The sequence below is a fragment of the Cervus elaphus genome, chromosome 20 (assembly GCF_910594005.1).
Source record: "Cervus elaphus chromosome 20, mCerEla1.1, whole genome shotgun sequence".
Classification (NCBI taxonomy): Eukaryota; Metazoa; Chordata; class Mammalia; order Artiodactyla; family Cervidae; genus Cervus; species Cervus elaphus.
In genome coordinates, this window is record NC_057834.1 from 56,948,017 (window position 1) to 56,961,673 (window position 13,657).

Here is a 13,657-nt window from a genome sequence, read left to right on the forward strand (position 1 = left end):
AAGTAATGGTTCTAATTACAAACGCTAGCTCTCAGGAACTCTTCATCCATTCAGAACTAAACCCATCACTGCATAACTCTGGTAAGAAGCCCCTGAAGATGGAGGAGCTCCTCAAGTGTGTCAGGAAAGGCTTTATTAACATCATCATTAACATTTAAAAAGCAAGCGGAGCATTTCTCCTTCTTTTGGCAATTTGGTGCAAATGTTAAGTGCAAGATAAAGCAATTTCAAACTTTTCTTCAAATTAAAAATGAAACTAAGGCCAAACGTGATGGGTGGACAAAATAAATCAAAACTTAAAATTCAGCAACTCCGGCTCTTCAAACCAGCAAAGCCCCCGACTTGTGCACTGTGGTGAGGCTTACGGTGCTTGCCCCGGCTTCTTGCGTGCCAGCAAACAGCACCATTTCCTCATCAAGTTGAGGACTGAGAAGCAAATGATCCCCTTCACTGCAAACAAAGGGGGTCACAGTAACACTAGTGATCCTTCAGAATTGACACACTGTGATAGTCAAAATGATGGTCTCCCTGCTTCTTGCTCAAGACATACAAGATCTGAGCAGCAGCAAGTACCCCCTCAGCTGCAAACAAAGGGGTCAAAGGTTTGCCGTCAATTCACTTCCAGGCAGAAAAACATTTTCCTCAAAAGAAACAATTTATTTAGAATAAAACAAAAGCAGCTCAACTGTGAGCGCACGTTTGAGTGACAGCTACTTTTAAGCTGTGTGAGCCATAAAAAGGGTTTTTCTTTTCCAGAAATCTTGTGTACACAGCACAAAGCAAGGTCATTTTTTTTTCCACTTAAAACACCGGCATTGGCATCACAATAGCAGATACACAACTTTAAGCTGCCATTTTAGTAAAATGCACAAATACTAAACAGATTAGCTTTCTTCCATCAAGAGGCCCATGTAAACTTCACATAAGCCACAACTTCTCTTCAAAAAGGTCCATTAGAGCTTTGAATTCCATGTCTTCATCCGTTGTTCACCAGTTTTGCTTGCGGGGGGGAAAAAAAGGTTATTCAGTACAAATGTTTACAATATTAAAAATATATATATTTCCCCTATGCCATTATAGATGAACATAACATTAACAAGACCTTAATCCACCTTGACTTCAAAAAGCACCAATAATACCCACTGGCACAAACCTTGAAATGAACTTACTGTGAACAGACAACAAGTAGAACAATAGGGTGAATTTTTTTTAAAAGACTGCAATTAAGGATTATAGGACTGAAAATATCCTTTGTACTCATGTAACTGAGTAAAACATGTCAAGAAAATTCAGAAAAAAGCAAGTTTATAATTAATATATTCTACATAACTTAAAAAAATGAAAACTATAAAAAGGTGGAGTTTAGCCAAACTTATACCCCATCTATTTTCATTCTGTAATTTATATGGAGCAATACAGACCTACTCCATTATTGTAGAAAGGGGTCAAGATACAAAACCTTTTAAAAATCCACCTTCATTTGTGTTACCAAAGACAGCAGCTATTATTTTCTTTAAAACACTCATACAATCGCTAAACGGCCAAAGAACACTGTGGGACTTTTAACTTTCCAAGTGTTTAAATCATACATACAAAACTCTTCATTAAGCAAAGACAGTTCACCGTGGTCACCTGAAATCATTTTCTCCCTTTAGGCACATCACTGTAACCAGAATGTTAACAGGGTCAGCTCCACTTCTCTTCCTGTTCTCATACCTAACTCCTATCTCCAAACCAAACTCTGTGGCAGAGACAGAAAAAAAAGGCCCAGAAATTCTCTCCAAAAACTTTTTCACAAAAAGGTCATTAAGGCCCTCTTCTCAAGAGGATTTCCTAGTTCTGTTACCACAGAGTTTTTGGTGAATGGTTCCTATATGGACCCAAACTGCAGTTTAAGCTGTACCTGCATAATGAGCAATTTCACTGTCTGAAGAAAGTATTAAAAGAAATTAAAAAGACAAGAACAACAAAAATTGTCAGTGAAAATCTGCTCATAAAATAGTTTTTAAATAAACTAAACAAGTGTTAGACTCTGAAAGCAACACACCCCTTACTTTTACTATTGTACCTCAGGTGGTCTAACTGAGCTAAGGGCCAGAACATATTACCTTCAAAATGTGACAAAAGCTTGTATCAGCCAGAAGACGGATGTTTTAAGACGTAATCCTTAAAGGGAAAACTCTTACTCACTCTCGGGTGAGAGTCAAAATAGACATCTGAAAGCAGGAATTTAAATTTTTTTGTGGAAAACTCTTAATAGGAATCCCAGTAACAACCAACAAAATAATAGTAAAAAAAAAATTGGCTAGGAGCTGAATGATTAGTTTTTCATAAACTCTGAAATTGTGATTAAAAATCTAAATTAGCTTGATGGTTTTTTTTTCACCAGTAATACTTAATGAGTCATTTAATGATATACTTAAGAAATTCCATTCATTTGAACTTGAGTTCCAGAAAAATCAATTAAACAAATACATTTTTTTAAAAAATAAAAGCAAAAGAAACTGGCTGTCATAAAGAACATCCAATGTTGAGATTACAAATTCTGGCTAGTGAGAATTAGAACCAGACTGTTTTAGACAAATGCTTTCATTTCACTCTTAAGTTTAGGTAGATAGTTTACCAATATTATAAACCTGAACAGAATGGCAACACAAGTAAGAGATTCATTTGAATGATGGCACTCTGTAGGTAAGCACCAAACTAAACATAATTTTGTTATAATACATACATTTAGAAATGGTATTAAGCCATTGTTTCAAAAACACTGAAGCGCAAATTGCCCAGATCTAACAAAAGCCACGATGTCAGATAAAGATTCAAACATGGAGCAAAACCCACAGTACTCTACTCTTCGATAAGCTGGCATATCAACTTAAAAAAAAGAAAGCCACACACACTTTGGGTTAGAGTAAAATCAGATATCAAGGACTTCACTCTCTAGAAGAGTAAAATCATTTGTCCAGCCATCTTATCAAAAGGTATTCAAAAGTTAATGGTTAGTGAGGCTATTTAAACTGGAAAAAATGTATCTAGCCACAAATTGTACTTTGACCTCATTTATGCATAGACTGCACACTGACATAAGTTTCTGAACAGGTGTCTATTCCATATTAGCGTGTCAAGCAGTTTTTTAAAAGCAAAAGGACCAAAAGTGTTAATTGTAGGACTTCAGGTATTTTCCCTACAGGCACACCAAGGACCTCTGTGCTCATAGCCTATTACCTTCCTTCTCTCAAAATGGCTAGTTTTTCCAGTTTAAAAACAAAAAAACACAAAAGTCTCCAAACTTACAAAGAAAACTTATAAATGCATAGTGAAAACTAAAAAGGATGACACAGCAGTGATGAGGCTTTCATGCTAACATGCATTAGACACCTGTCATAACGGACAATTAAAAATTACATGACGTTTCCTTGGGTTATTATTGGTGCTATTTCAAAACTATCAGCTTTGATAACAGAAAGAAAACAGTTGAGTTCTGCCAGGCTTTCAGTAAGTCACTTACATAGCACAGAAACATGACCATGATCCAAAGGTCCTCAAGTTTCTAATCATAATTAAATATCAAGGGCTTTAGCTAAAGTCCTCAACATTTAAATCACAAGGGAAAATACACTTACAAATGACCTGAGAAACTAGGGGTTGGGGGTGGAGGAGGAAAATAAAAAAGACAAGGAATCCATGAATTATTGTTAAGCAGTAAAAGCTCTTATTAAGAACCAGAAATTGATAATCTTCAGTTTTGGAAAAAACTGTGGAGGTGGGCTAAATTATTTTATATTAATTCCAGGTGTCTGAGAAAATAAACCACTAAAAAACGGTTTTCCTAAACTGGTATTTCAATTCTCTTGTGGCTGGACACCAGTGAAAATATAAACACAAAATTTCAAAGATACTCAAAATACTTTCAATAATGTGAAGTCACTGCTGTTTAAATATGAAAATAAAAATCCAGCAAAATTTTTAGAGTATGTCAAAAGTATTTCACAATGACTTAAAAAAATTCTGCAATCCAGATATGGGTAATTAATGCCCACTGAAACAAAAGGATGACTTCTGAGCCTGCAGACAACTCTTCTTTCTATTACTGAAGTCAGAAATTTGGGTGAATACAAAAATAAAAACTCACCTCTGATGAAAAACACAAGTTTTGCAATTTGCACAATTAGAACTGTACCTGCTATACCCCTCTGAAAGTCAGTGAAAACACCACCACACACCAATAACTGACCAAAGAATTCTGACTTTAAAAGCACCTACTCACTTCCTGCATACTAGTGTAAGCAAAAGACAACGTGGTTTGTAACACACTCCTCTATTTTTACTGAACAGTTTCAGCTACAAACCAAAAGTGCATATATGGGATACAGAACTCAAAAACTAATGGTAAAAACACGCATGTTAAAGCAAGCTCTTGGGAACACACCACGTATTTTAAGAAAAATACTCAAACACCTGATTAAAGTAGTTGCAACGTTTTATGTATGCTTTACCAGCTTATACTCCTGAGATCCCTGCTCAAATTTCAGCCACACAAATAACATTTCTGGTACAGGAGTTATTTACCTACATACCAATCAAAGTCATTTTTAGGTGTGTATTATCTTTTTACAGCTAGTGGGCTCTTTGTTTTTCAAATTCTAACTTTTCAAATTTCTGGTTTTGTAACTTTGAGGATTTCTTTAAGTTCAAGATTAAAAAAGAAAAAAAATCCGCAGAAAAAGAGGAAAACAGTTACACGTAAGAGTGGAAACTCCTAATTAAAGTAAATCCACTTGCCTACTACCTTTAGGGGAGTCCTTTCCCTTAAAATAATAGCTAAACTCTCCTGACTTCTATTTTAAAGAGGTTTATAAAAATATAAAAAAGAAAAAACCTACAACTAAACAACTAATGAAAAAGAAAATTTCATCCGATGCTGTATCCCATTACACATCACAAAACAGGAACCATGTCAAAGTACTAAACACAAGTTACACATGGACTTTAAGACGCACCACGGACAATGATCATGACCAGGTAATCTTCTTCAGATTTGGCCAGTGCCTTGGCAGGGGAATCCAGGAACTGCTGGGAGAACTCACAGGGTGGAAAGGCATGAAGGACTCCGGTGTTTTCCTTGTCTTTGTTGCCCCCCACAGGGAGGCTGATCACCCCAGCGGCCTGCTTTTGCTTTAAGTAGGACACGAGGTTCCTAAGTGGCCTCTGAGTAGAGGTGGCAGTGTCTGATGTGGCTGAGGAAGAAGAGGACCTGCTATCAGAACTTCCAGGCACAGCCAGAAGAATAGCATAACCATTGGGCCCTGCCACTTTGATGCGTCGCGTTACTTCATCCAACTTGGGCTGGTCCAAACGAAGACGCTGAGTGATCTTGAGCTGGGCCACTTTGCCTCCAGTTGAGCCCTCCACAAGAAGACTACTAGCCACCTGAAGGTCACCCTGCAACAGATGCATGTTGGAAGGAAAGTTGCTGTTCTTCAACAGAAGCATGCCCTGCCAAGCCAAACAGAGTTTGGGAGATGCTGCTGCTGCAGGGGCGGTCCCCCCATCCTGTTTCTGGGAAGGGGACTTCAGCTTCGATGAAGCAGTGCTGGTGCTGGATGCACTCCCATCAGGCCGATCTTCTTTTTTCAGAGGGCTTTTACCCTCCGTGGAAGCAGTTGTCCGGTGCTTCTTATCCCGTTCAGCTGATGCAGAGTTTTTACGGTCTCGCTTGTCACCCTGGCTCTTCTCCAAACTACCTCGTCGGTCTCTAATTGGAGAGGGCCTTTCCAAGAGAAGACGGGAAGATCGATCGTTGTCGCTGTTGTAGCGATCCCGGCTACTGCCCAATTCTGGACTGCGGTCAGGAGAAGGCGCGCAATGACGTTTCCGTGGACGGTCACTCTCTGGGGACCTATCCAGATGCCGACCCCCACTCTCCTCAGGCAGCCTTCGCTTCCTAGGTTGGTCTCTGCTGCTGGGCAGATCTCGATCACCTCTGTCCCGGTCCAAGGACCAGCCATCCCGCCTGCGATCCAGGCTATCCAGTGGCTCATAAGCAGGCACAGCAGTAGCTGCAGTCCGAGTGCTGCGTTCACGGACTGGGGGTGGGGGCGGAACCCAATCAGAGTCAGGATAAAGGTCCCTATCACGATCTCTGTACAGTAAGGGTGGTGTCCTATCCCGAGCACCCCTCAAAGGGTCGGGTGCCCGGTGTCCAAAAGTATCTGTCACCAGTTCATAATGAGTTAACGGCAGAGGCTGCAGATACTGCTGCTGGTAACGATGTTCTGTATCTGCAAAGTCTACTCTAAGGCGACGATCTGGGCCACCAAGTGGGAAGCCCCTCATATGGGTCCAAGCAGCATGAGCTGCATCCAGGCTTTCGTACTGGATATATGCCCAACTATCACCTTTGCGGTAGTCAATGGTGCGTATGGTGCCAAATCGGTCAAACTCCCGTGCCAGGGCAGCAAGAGGCACCCAAGGACCCAGGCCACCTACCCAAAGGCGGGTGGTGGGTGTAGCTTTGCCATAGCCAATTTTGATAGGATTCCGAATTATAATTTTGCCAGACATCGCTAGTTTGGCCCGGTGAGACATATCTAGGTTTTCAAATTTGAGAAAGCCATAGGTACTGGTCTGGCCCCGAGAAGGCCTCTTGATGTCTACCTCTGTGATGACTCCGAAACGGTCAAAGGCCCTTCTTAGATCACTCTCTGTCACAGTGATGTCTAGGTTGCCCAAGAAAAGCGTCCGGTTAGCTCGCTGATCATCCTCGGGTGAGATCTCATCTACTTCTCTGAAAGGAGCAGCACCTGCTCCAGTTCCCACCCTTGGCTCAAGACTGTAGGCTGGGCGCACTCTCTCATAGAACGAGTAGTCTCGCTCTCTCTCCAGGTCTCGGGGCAGTGGTGGCGGAGGTGGAGGGGGCAGGCGGCCAAGGGCCAACTGCTGCAACCGGTAGTCTCTGTATCCCAAGGCTGCGCCACCAGGGGAAAGTGATCTCTGGCCTCCACCACCTCCTCCAGGGGGGTGCCGGTGGCCACCTACAGAGGACCCGACCACACTCGCTGAAGGAGGATAGGAATCTTTGTCTAAAGGGGAGCGGCTGCGGCGCCGGCTCACATACACAGCTTCTATCTTCAGAGGCCGGTCATAGAGCACTAGGCGGCCTCTGGCATGCTTGGCCGCCCGCGCGTCCTCTGGCCGCCGGAAGTTCACAAAGGCTACTCGCTCATCCCCGCTGCCAGAACCCGAGAGATGACTGATTTTGACACTTACATCACCGAAGCGTTTAAACTCGTGAAACAATCCGTCCTCCACTGCTTCGTCACTCAGCTGGGACCCCAACTCGCTTATCTTCAGCGTCTTGTATTCCCCGCCATCTCCGCCGCCAGGAGCTGAAGAGGCGGCCCCAGAGGAACGTGACTCCCCGCCTCCACCCCGGGAGCTGCTGCGCGACTCGCCCCCGCCCGAGGAATTTTTGGTGCTTGGGGAGCTGTAACTATGCAAGCGGCTACTGGAGCTGCCCCCTCCGGTGTCGTACTCGCGGCTACCACCTCGGCTGCTAGACTTGTCCAGATGAAGGCTGCGCCGCGACCCGCCACCGCCGTCGGTCTTTCCGCTGCTGCTCCCATTGCTGCCACCAGATCCCCCTAACTTCTTGCTCCGCTCCCCGCGGGAAGTCGAATCCTCACCACCACGGGAGCGTTTCGGCTTGACCGGAGAGCGCTCTTTTCCCTTCATGGTAGCGGGTCGTCGGAGATCTTCTCCGCGGAACTGACTAACCCGCCGCCCCGCGCTCGTTTCACACAGCGGAACCGCACGCCGCCATCTTGGACTCTGCCGCGGCAGAGGGTCCCGCCCCGCAGTCTTCATTGGTCAATTAGCTCCACACTTCTACAGTCTCATTGGGAAAACTATTTGTCTGTCTTTACATCTCCCCGCGCTCCGGGAAGGCGCCCGCCCAACCACTGTTATTGGGTTCCCAACGCCCGAGTCAGAGTACCTCATTGGTTATATTCGTTGTCCATCTTAACGGTTCCTCGCGCCAGACTGTAGCTCCGCCCCTCACACTCGACGGTCACCTGACCCAAAGTCTTGAGGTGTTGATTGGACAAAAAGTCTGCCCTCTAACGGTACTTCTTGCGGGGCGAAAGCAGTGATCCCGCCTCCTCATAACTTTCATTGGTTTATGACCCCGTCCTTTAACCTACTATTTGGGAAGTAAGGCCATATGTTCTAGCTTTTTTTTTTTTTTTTGAGAGGCCGGCTCACAGCGATCTCGCGAGAGAAAGAAAGCTCCCTCTTTCGACGCCTTTCTTCCAACTCCTCCGGCGGCTGAAAGAAGTTTAAATCTGATTGGATGTTGACGATGAAGTTGATAGGCCGAAATAACTGTCCATCACTCGCTTAAAGAGGTAGGCTCTTACAATGAGGAGGCTGCCTGAAGGTGAAAGAGTAGAATACGTGCTTGCTGTGCGACGTCACCTAGACGTCGCGAAATGGTGACCATGAAACAGTTCCGCCTCCCCGCGCTTTCGGCGTTTTCATTTCCAACATTTGTTCGCTCCCACGGCGTACTTGGTTGGGGTTTGGCCCTCGGACCTCAGAACGGCTAGAAAGGCTCCTTGCTTCCTACCTGTGTGGGACAAGAGACTGGGCTTCTGTCTCTTCCCTCCCACTGTTGGGCCCACGAATCCCTCAGGAAACCGTCCCAAGGCGCCCAGCGGACACCATCTTAGCCCCGTTGGCCTTTGCGTGAACGGCCTTTAAAAGCCCCACCTACCGTACGCAAGAAAGCGCTCTAGGGCCCGTGGCGCGGGCGGGGCCAGGTTCACAGTTCGCGAAGCACGGGGTCACACTAACGCCCGGGGGGCGGGGCGGGGCGTAAGCCGAGCGCAAGGCTCTTGGGGGTCCCGCCGCGGTGGAGCCGGCGCTGCTCGGTGCGTTTCATTCCCGCCCGAGTGTCCCTGGGTAACCTAGGAGACACTGAAGCTTCCAGTTTCGACTCCTAAAGGCGGGGTGGGGACTCGGGCCACGGCGGACGAGTCTGGGCTTCCTGATTTATGTTGCAAATTCACGTGGATTTGGGGGTTTGTCGTCCGATAATATAGCTGCATTTGCTTTTTATATGTTAGTAACCTTCCCTGGTAAATAATCGAGTGAAATGAATGTACTTTGCTCCCTGCTGATGTGTCGCATTTTTTCCTGTGGCTTCTTATTTGTCCCCCCACCTTCAGTTAGTTTATGCTAGAACCGGGTAGAACAGCCACCTTGCTATCTAAGTCCATCTCTTTTGACTCTTAAAATCATTGCTGCTGCTGCTAAGTCGCTTCAGTCGTGTCCGACTCTGTGCGACCCCATAGACGGCAGCCCACCAGGGTCCCCCGTCCGTGGGATTCTCCAGGCAAGAACACTGGAGTGGGTTGCCATTTCCTTCTCCAATTAAAATCATTAGACGCTTTAAAACCCAGATTGCTTTCTATAGACCTTCGTTGTGTCAGACAGTAAAGCATTTGTGCGGGGTGCCAGTGATACCGAGTTGAGAACAGGTACAGTTTCTATCCGGTAAAGGGAAGTACTGCTGAGTTCATTACAGGGCTTACGCATTCCTCGCCATGTCCTCTGGGCGGAAGAAAGGGGATTCTTGTATTGATCCTCTGTTCAACTGCATCTCTCAAGATTATATTTGTAGGAGACAATGTGAGATGTTTTTAAACATGACATCTTTTGAGTTAACTAGGTCCCCAAAACTGAAACCTAAACCTTGAAACTTTTAGAGACTGAAAACTGTTTAGCCCTGCCTTTTTAAGTAATTTTGAAGAAGTTGAAGATGTGAGCCTTTTATCTGGAGTAGACCATAAAAGCTTGAATGAAGCCAAATATGCAAAAGCATTTCTATGATATTATAATGTGTGGACATAGTCATTGTATTAAAATTGTTAAATAACTTCATAAGGCATAGTATGGTGTGTGTAATATGCTACCATTTGTAGCCTTAAAAAATGATATGCCTGTTTATGTGTTTGTACATTTTATGTATATATATATATATATATTCATAGAAACAATTGAGACTACTTAGAAGGTTACTGAGATCATGCTGAGGAGAGGGGAGTTGAGGGTCTGGGTGTGAGGACTCAAATTTTCATTATATAACTTTCAGTTCAGTTAAGTCGCTCAGTCGTGTCCGACTCTTTGCAACCCCATGAACCGCAGCACGCCAGGCCTCCCTGTCCATCACCAACTTCCGGAGTCCACCCAAACCCATGTCCATCGAGTCGGTGATGCCATCCAACCATCTCATCCTCTGTCGTCCCCTTCTCCTCCTGCCCTCGATCTTTCCCGGCATCAGGGTCTTTCCTAATGAGTCAGGTCTTCGCATCAGGTGGCCAAAGTATATATATATAGTTTTATGTGTTATTAATACTTGTTTTACCATGTGCATGATATTGCTATTTGTGTTTTTCAAAATAGCAATTATTTTTATCTTTTCTTAAACTTTTTATGGAAAAACTAAAAAATGTACAAAAGTACAATGCTTTAAAGAACTGCCTTGTACCCAACATTTCAGCCATTTTCAGATCATGTCAATCTTGTTTCATCTACATTGTCCTCTTATTCTTCCCCCTCTTCATTATTTTGTTCCAAGCTTATTGGCCCCGAAAATGGAATCAACCATTTCTCCAAGTAATTCTGGTTCCTTTAGTGGGAAATGATACTTAAAAATCTCGATATAGGGAATTTTTTTTAAAAAAACATTATTCAAAAGAAAAAAGACTTTACATAGGGGATTTTCATCTGTCTTAAAGTTATATTAATAGAACACAGCACAAAATTGAAGTTAAGCCATTATCTGATTAAGCATTATCTGTTATAGCTAACCTAGAAAAGATTGAAGGCAGGAGGGGAAGGGGAGCACAGGATGAGATAGTTGGAGGGCATCATTGACTCAATGGACATGAGTTTGAGCAAAATCCCGGAGTTGGTGAAGGACAGGGAAGCCTGGTGTCCTGCAGTCCATGGGGTCGCATGTGGGACACGACTGAGCAACTGAGGGAACAAAAACAGCAATAGCTAACCTAAATAAATCAGTCCCCAGGGTGACTGTTTTTGGCCTAAATTGACCTGCTTAGGTGACTCACTGATTAAAAAAAAAAAGTAAAAATAATGACCAAATAAGTATAGTATCTCAAATCTCCTCATAGGGACTGAAGGAGCACAAGAATTGAGGGAGAGAATTCAGAGAATGATACTGCCGAGTATGACAGTGCCTGAGGCTCTGCGGGGCTTAGTGGCTTGCTATTTGAAACACCAAGGAACTTGATGGACGCTATTGCCCACATGTGGCTGTGGTAGGAAGGCTTATCTAGGGGTGGGGGAAGGGGGGTGCCAGAGAGGAGGTGATAGCCTGTCTGATAGAAAGAGGACTGGTACATTTATTGGATAGGTATGAAAAGGCCTATCCTTGGAGAAGGAAATGGCAACCCACTCCAGTATTCTTGCCTGGAGAATCCCAAGGACAGAGGAGCCTGGTGGGCTATAGTCCACAGGGTCGCAGAGTCGGACACGACTGAGTGAATTGAATATATATATATATGAAAAGGCCTGGATTCCATTATCAATAACAGGGCCAAAATACTGCCTCTGTGTGTGTGTGTGTGTGTGTGTGTGTGTGTATGACAGAACTGAATAATGACATGATATGTTGATCCAAGCTGTAGTTAAAATAAGTGATTTATTTTGTTTTCATTTCCTTTGTGTTCTTTAAAGTATGAAGTGGCTTAGTGAGTTTATATCAGCCTGTGTTCACACATGTGCTTTTGAGAGGGCTGAGAGAGGATAAAAGTGACCCATGGTTTAGAGGGGCAAGACTTTGAACACTTTTTCTATTGTTGGTGATGGAGTTGTTGAGGTCCAGTCCAGGCTTTCATCTGGTCTCCTTGTGGTCTATGGCCAGATTTGTGAGGATAACTGACCTGGGTGAGGAGGATCTTTCAGCGGTCATGAAAACAGAGTTAAGCTACCAACAGATTCCCTGAGCGTCATAGCAGCAGGATGATCTCTCCTTTTAGTGCCTTGTCAAAAACCAAAAAACAGTGTTGAAGAAAAGCTGCCATTGCCCGTTGTGGCTTCAGTGTTGACCCCTTGGAGCTGTACCACTCAAAGCCCCTAAGGATGCACCCAACAGGGGAGTGGTTGCAACTAGCTGTCTAAATAAAGTGCTTTCTCCATCTCCTTTAGAATCAGTTTTAGATTAAAAAGGAAAAGCAAAAATTAAAGTTACATTCATGGGAGAAAGCTGTGCAATTAAAAGCTATCAGTATGTTTTCTATCAAATGTGTTTTTCCCACCCTCTTCCTTCCTAGGTTTTATTGTTTGTGTATCCTTAATACACACAAAGACAATTATGACTGCAATATGAAATTTATCTTGGGAGCTGAGAGCCCTTTGATTTCCTGGCAGATGCAAAGAGGCCTGAAGCTAGAAATTTGTTTAAAAATTTCGCACTCACAGTCATGAATTAAATTTTTCTGTTTCATTTTCTTTCATAAAATGAGTGGCCTGACAGTAAAATTTGTTCTGTCTACTCTGCAGAAAAAGTGTGTGTTTTACCCATAGACATATATGAAATCCCTAAAATAGCAAATAATCATTTAGGACACAGTTTGCACTATAAAGTCACTTGTTTGTGGTTTGTATGGTTTTTTAAAAACAGCTTTATTAAGGTATAATTTACATACCATAAAGTTCACCCATTTAAAGCATACAATTCAATGGGTTTTAGTATACTTAAGCTATGCATGTGGTTCACCCTTTAACACTATTACAGAAAGACTCTGCTATAATTTCTTCTACATGACTAAGCCCTAATATAATTATCTCTTTCATTTATTTAGACATTTTGTAGGGCAATGGCTAAGAGCATGAACTTTGGAACCAGCCAGCCTGGATTAAATGTCAGCTCTGCTGTAGGTCTCAAAAGAATTACTATTAATTTCTCTGGGCCTTTATTTTCTCATCTATAAGATAAGAATAATCATAAAACCTTTTTACCAGGAGGAGTAAATGGGTTAAAACAAACAGTTTGACCCTCAGTATCCACGAGTTCTGTGTCCTTGGATTCAACCAACTCATCTGACTATAAAGAGCTTAGAAGAGTGCCTGGCACACAGTAAGCATGCATTGCTGTTAACAAGCATATTTTCTCTCTGAACTTTAGTATATAGAATTGGATTTATCATAATCCTCAGTTCCTGAGACATAATCATTAATGGTGCACTCATGGTCTTTAAACTTTTAAGTTACTTATCAAAACATAGTACATACCCATGAACCTATCACTCAATCCAAGAAACAGAAAGTTACCAGTATTTTATGTCTACCTAAATGTTCCTCCCTTATCCATTGCCTACCCTCATAGATAGCTACTATCCTGAATATGGTATTTAGCTATCCCTTGTTTTGAGAACTTAAAATTTTTAAGGAATTTTAAAGTCCCTATCATGAAGTATGGGGAAAATATATATATAAGTGGATTTTTAAAAATTCCTTAATGTATGTGTATGTGTGTGCAGTCATGCACATGCACACATACCACCTTAAAAGTATATTATTTTAGTTTCTCTTGTTTGTAACTTTATACCAATTTGTATCTGTAATCTTC

At 42.9% G+C, this 13,657-nt stretch overlaps 1 protein-coding gene and 1 long non-coding RNA gene across 2 annotated transcripts in view; one reads left to right on the plus strand and one right to left on the minus strand.

The window, feature by feature from the left end:
- Positions 1 to 636: 636 nt before the first annotated feature.
- RBM15 (RNA binding motif protein 15) lies at positions 637 to 8,241 on the minus strand. The gene is made up of 2 exons (XM_043875828.1): positions 5,001 to 8,241; positions 637 to 999 (listed from the first exon to the last, which is right to left on the minus strand). The coding sequence occupies exons 1-2, from the start codon at positions 7,864 to 7,866 to the stop codon at positions 977 to 979; spliced, it is 2,889 nt and encodes a 962-aa protein (XP_043731763.1). The 5' UTR covers positions 7,867 to 8,241; the 3' UTR covers positions 637 to 976.
- A 33-nt stretch (positions 8,242 to 8,274) lies between these two features.
- Positions 8,275 to 13,657, plus strand: part of LOC122676524 — a 62,552-nt gene continuing 57,169 nt past the window's right edge. Inside the window, exon 1 of the long non-coding RNA XR_006335597.1 lies at positions 8,275 to 8,408. This is a non-coding gene — a long non-coding RNA (uncharacterized LOC122676524). The remainder of the gene's footprint in view (positions 8,409 to 13,657) is intronic.

Bases quoted from the DNA above. Each gene is read 5' to 3' on its own strand.
- RBM15 (XM_043875828.1), bottom strand. From the start codon at position 7,866: ATGAAGACTGCGGGGCGGGACCCTCTGCCGCGGCAGAGTCCAAGATGG. The intron at 1,000-5,000 runs GTGCGTCTTAAA...CCCCCCCGCAAG, and splicing joins GGTCATGATCATTGTCCGTG to CAAAACTGGTGAACAACGGA.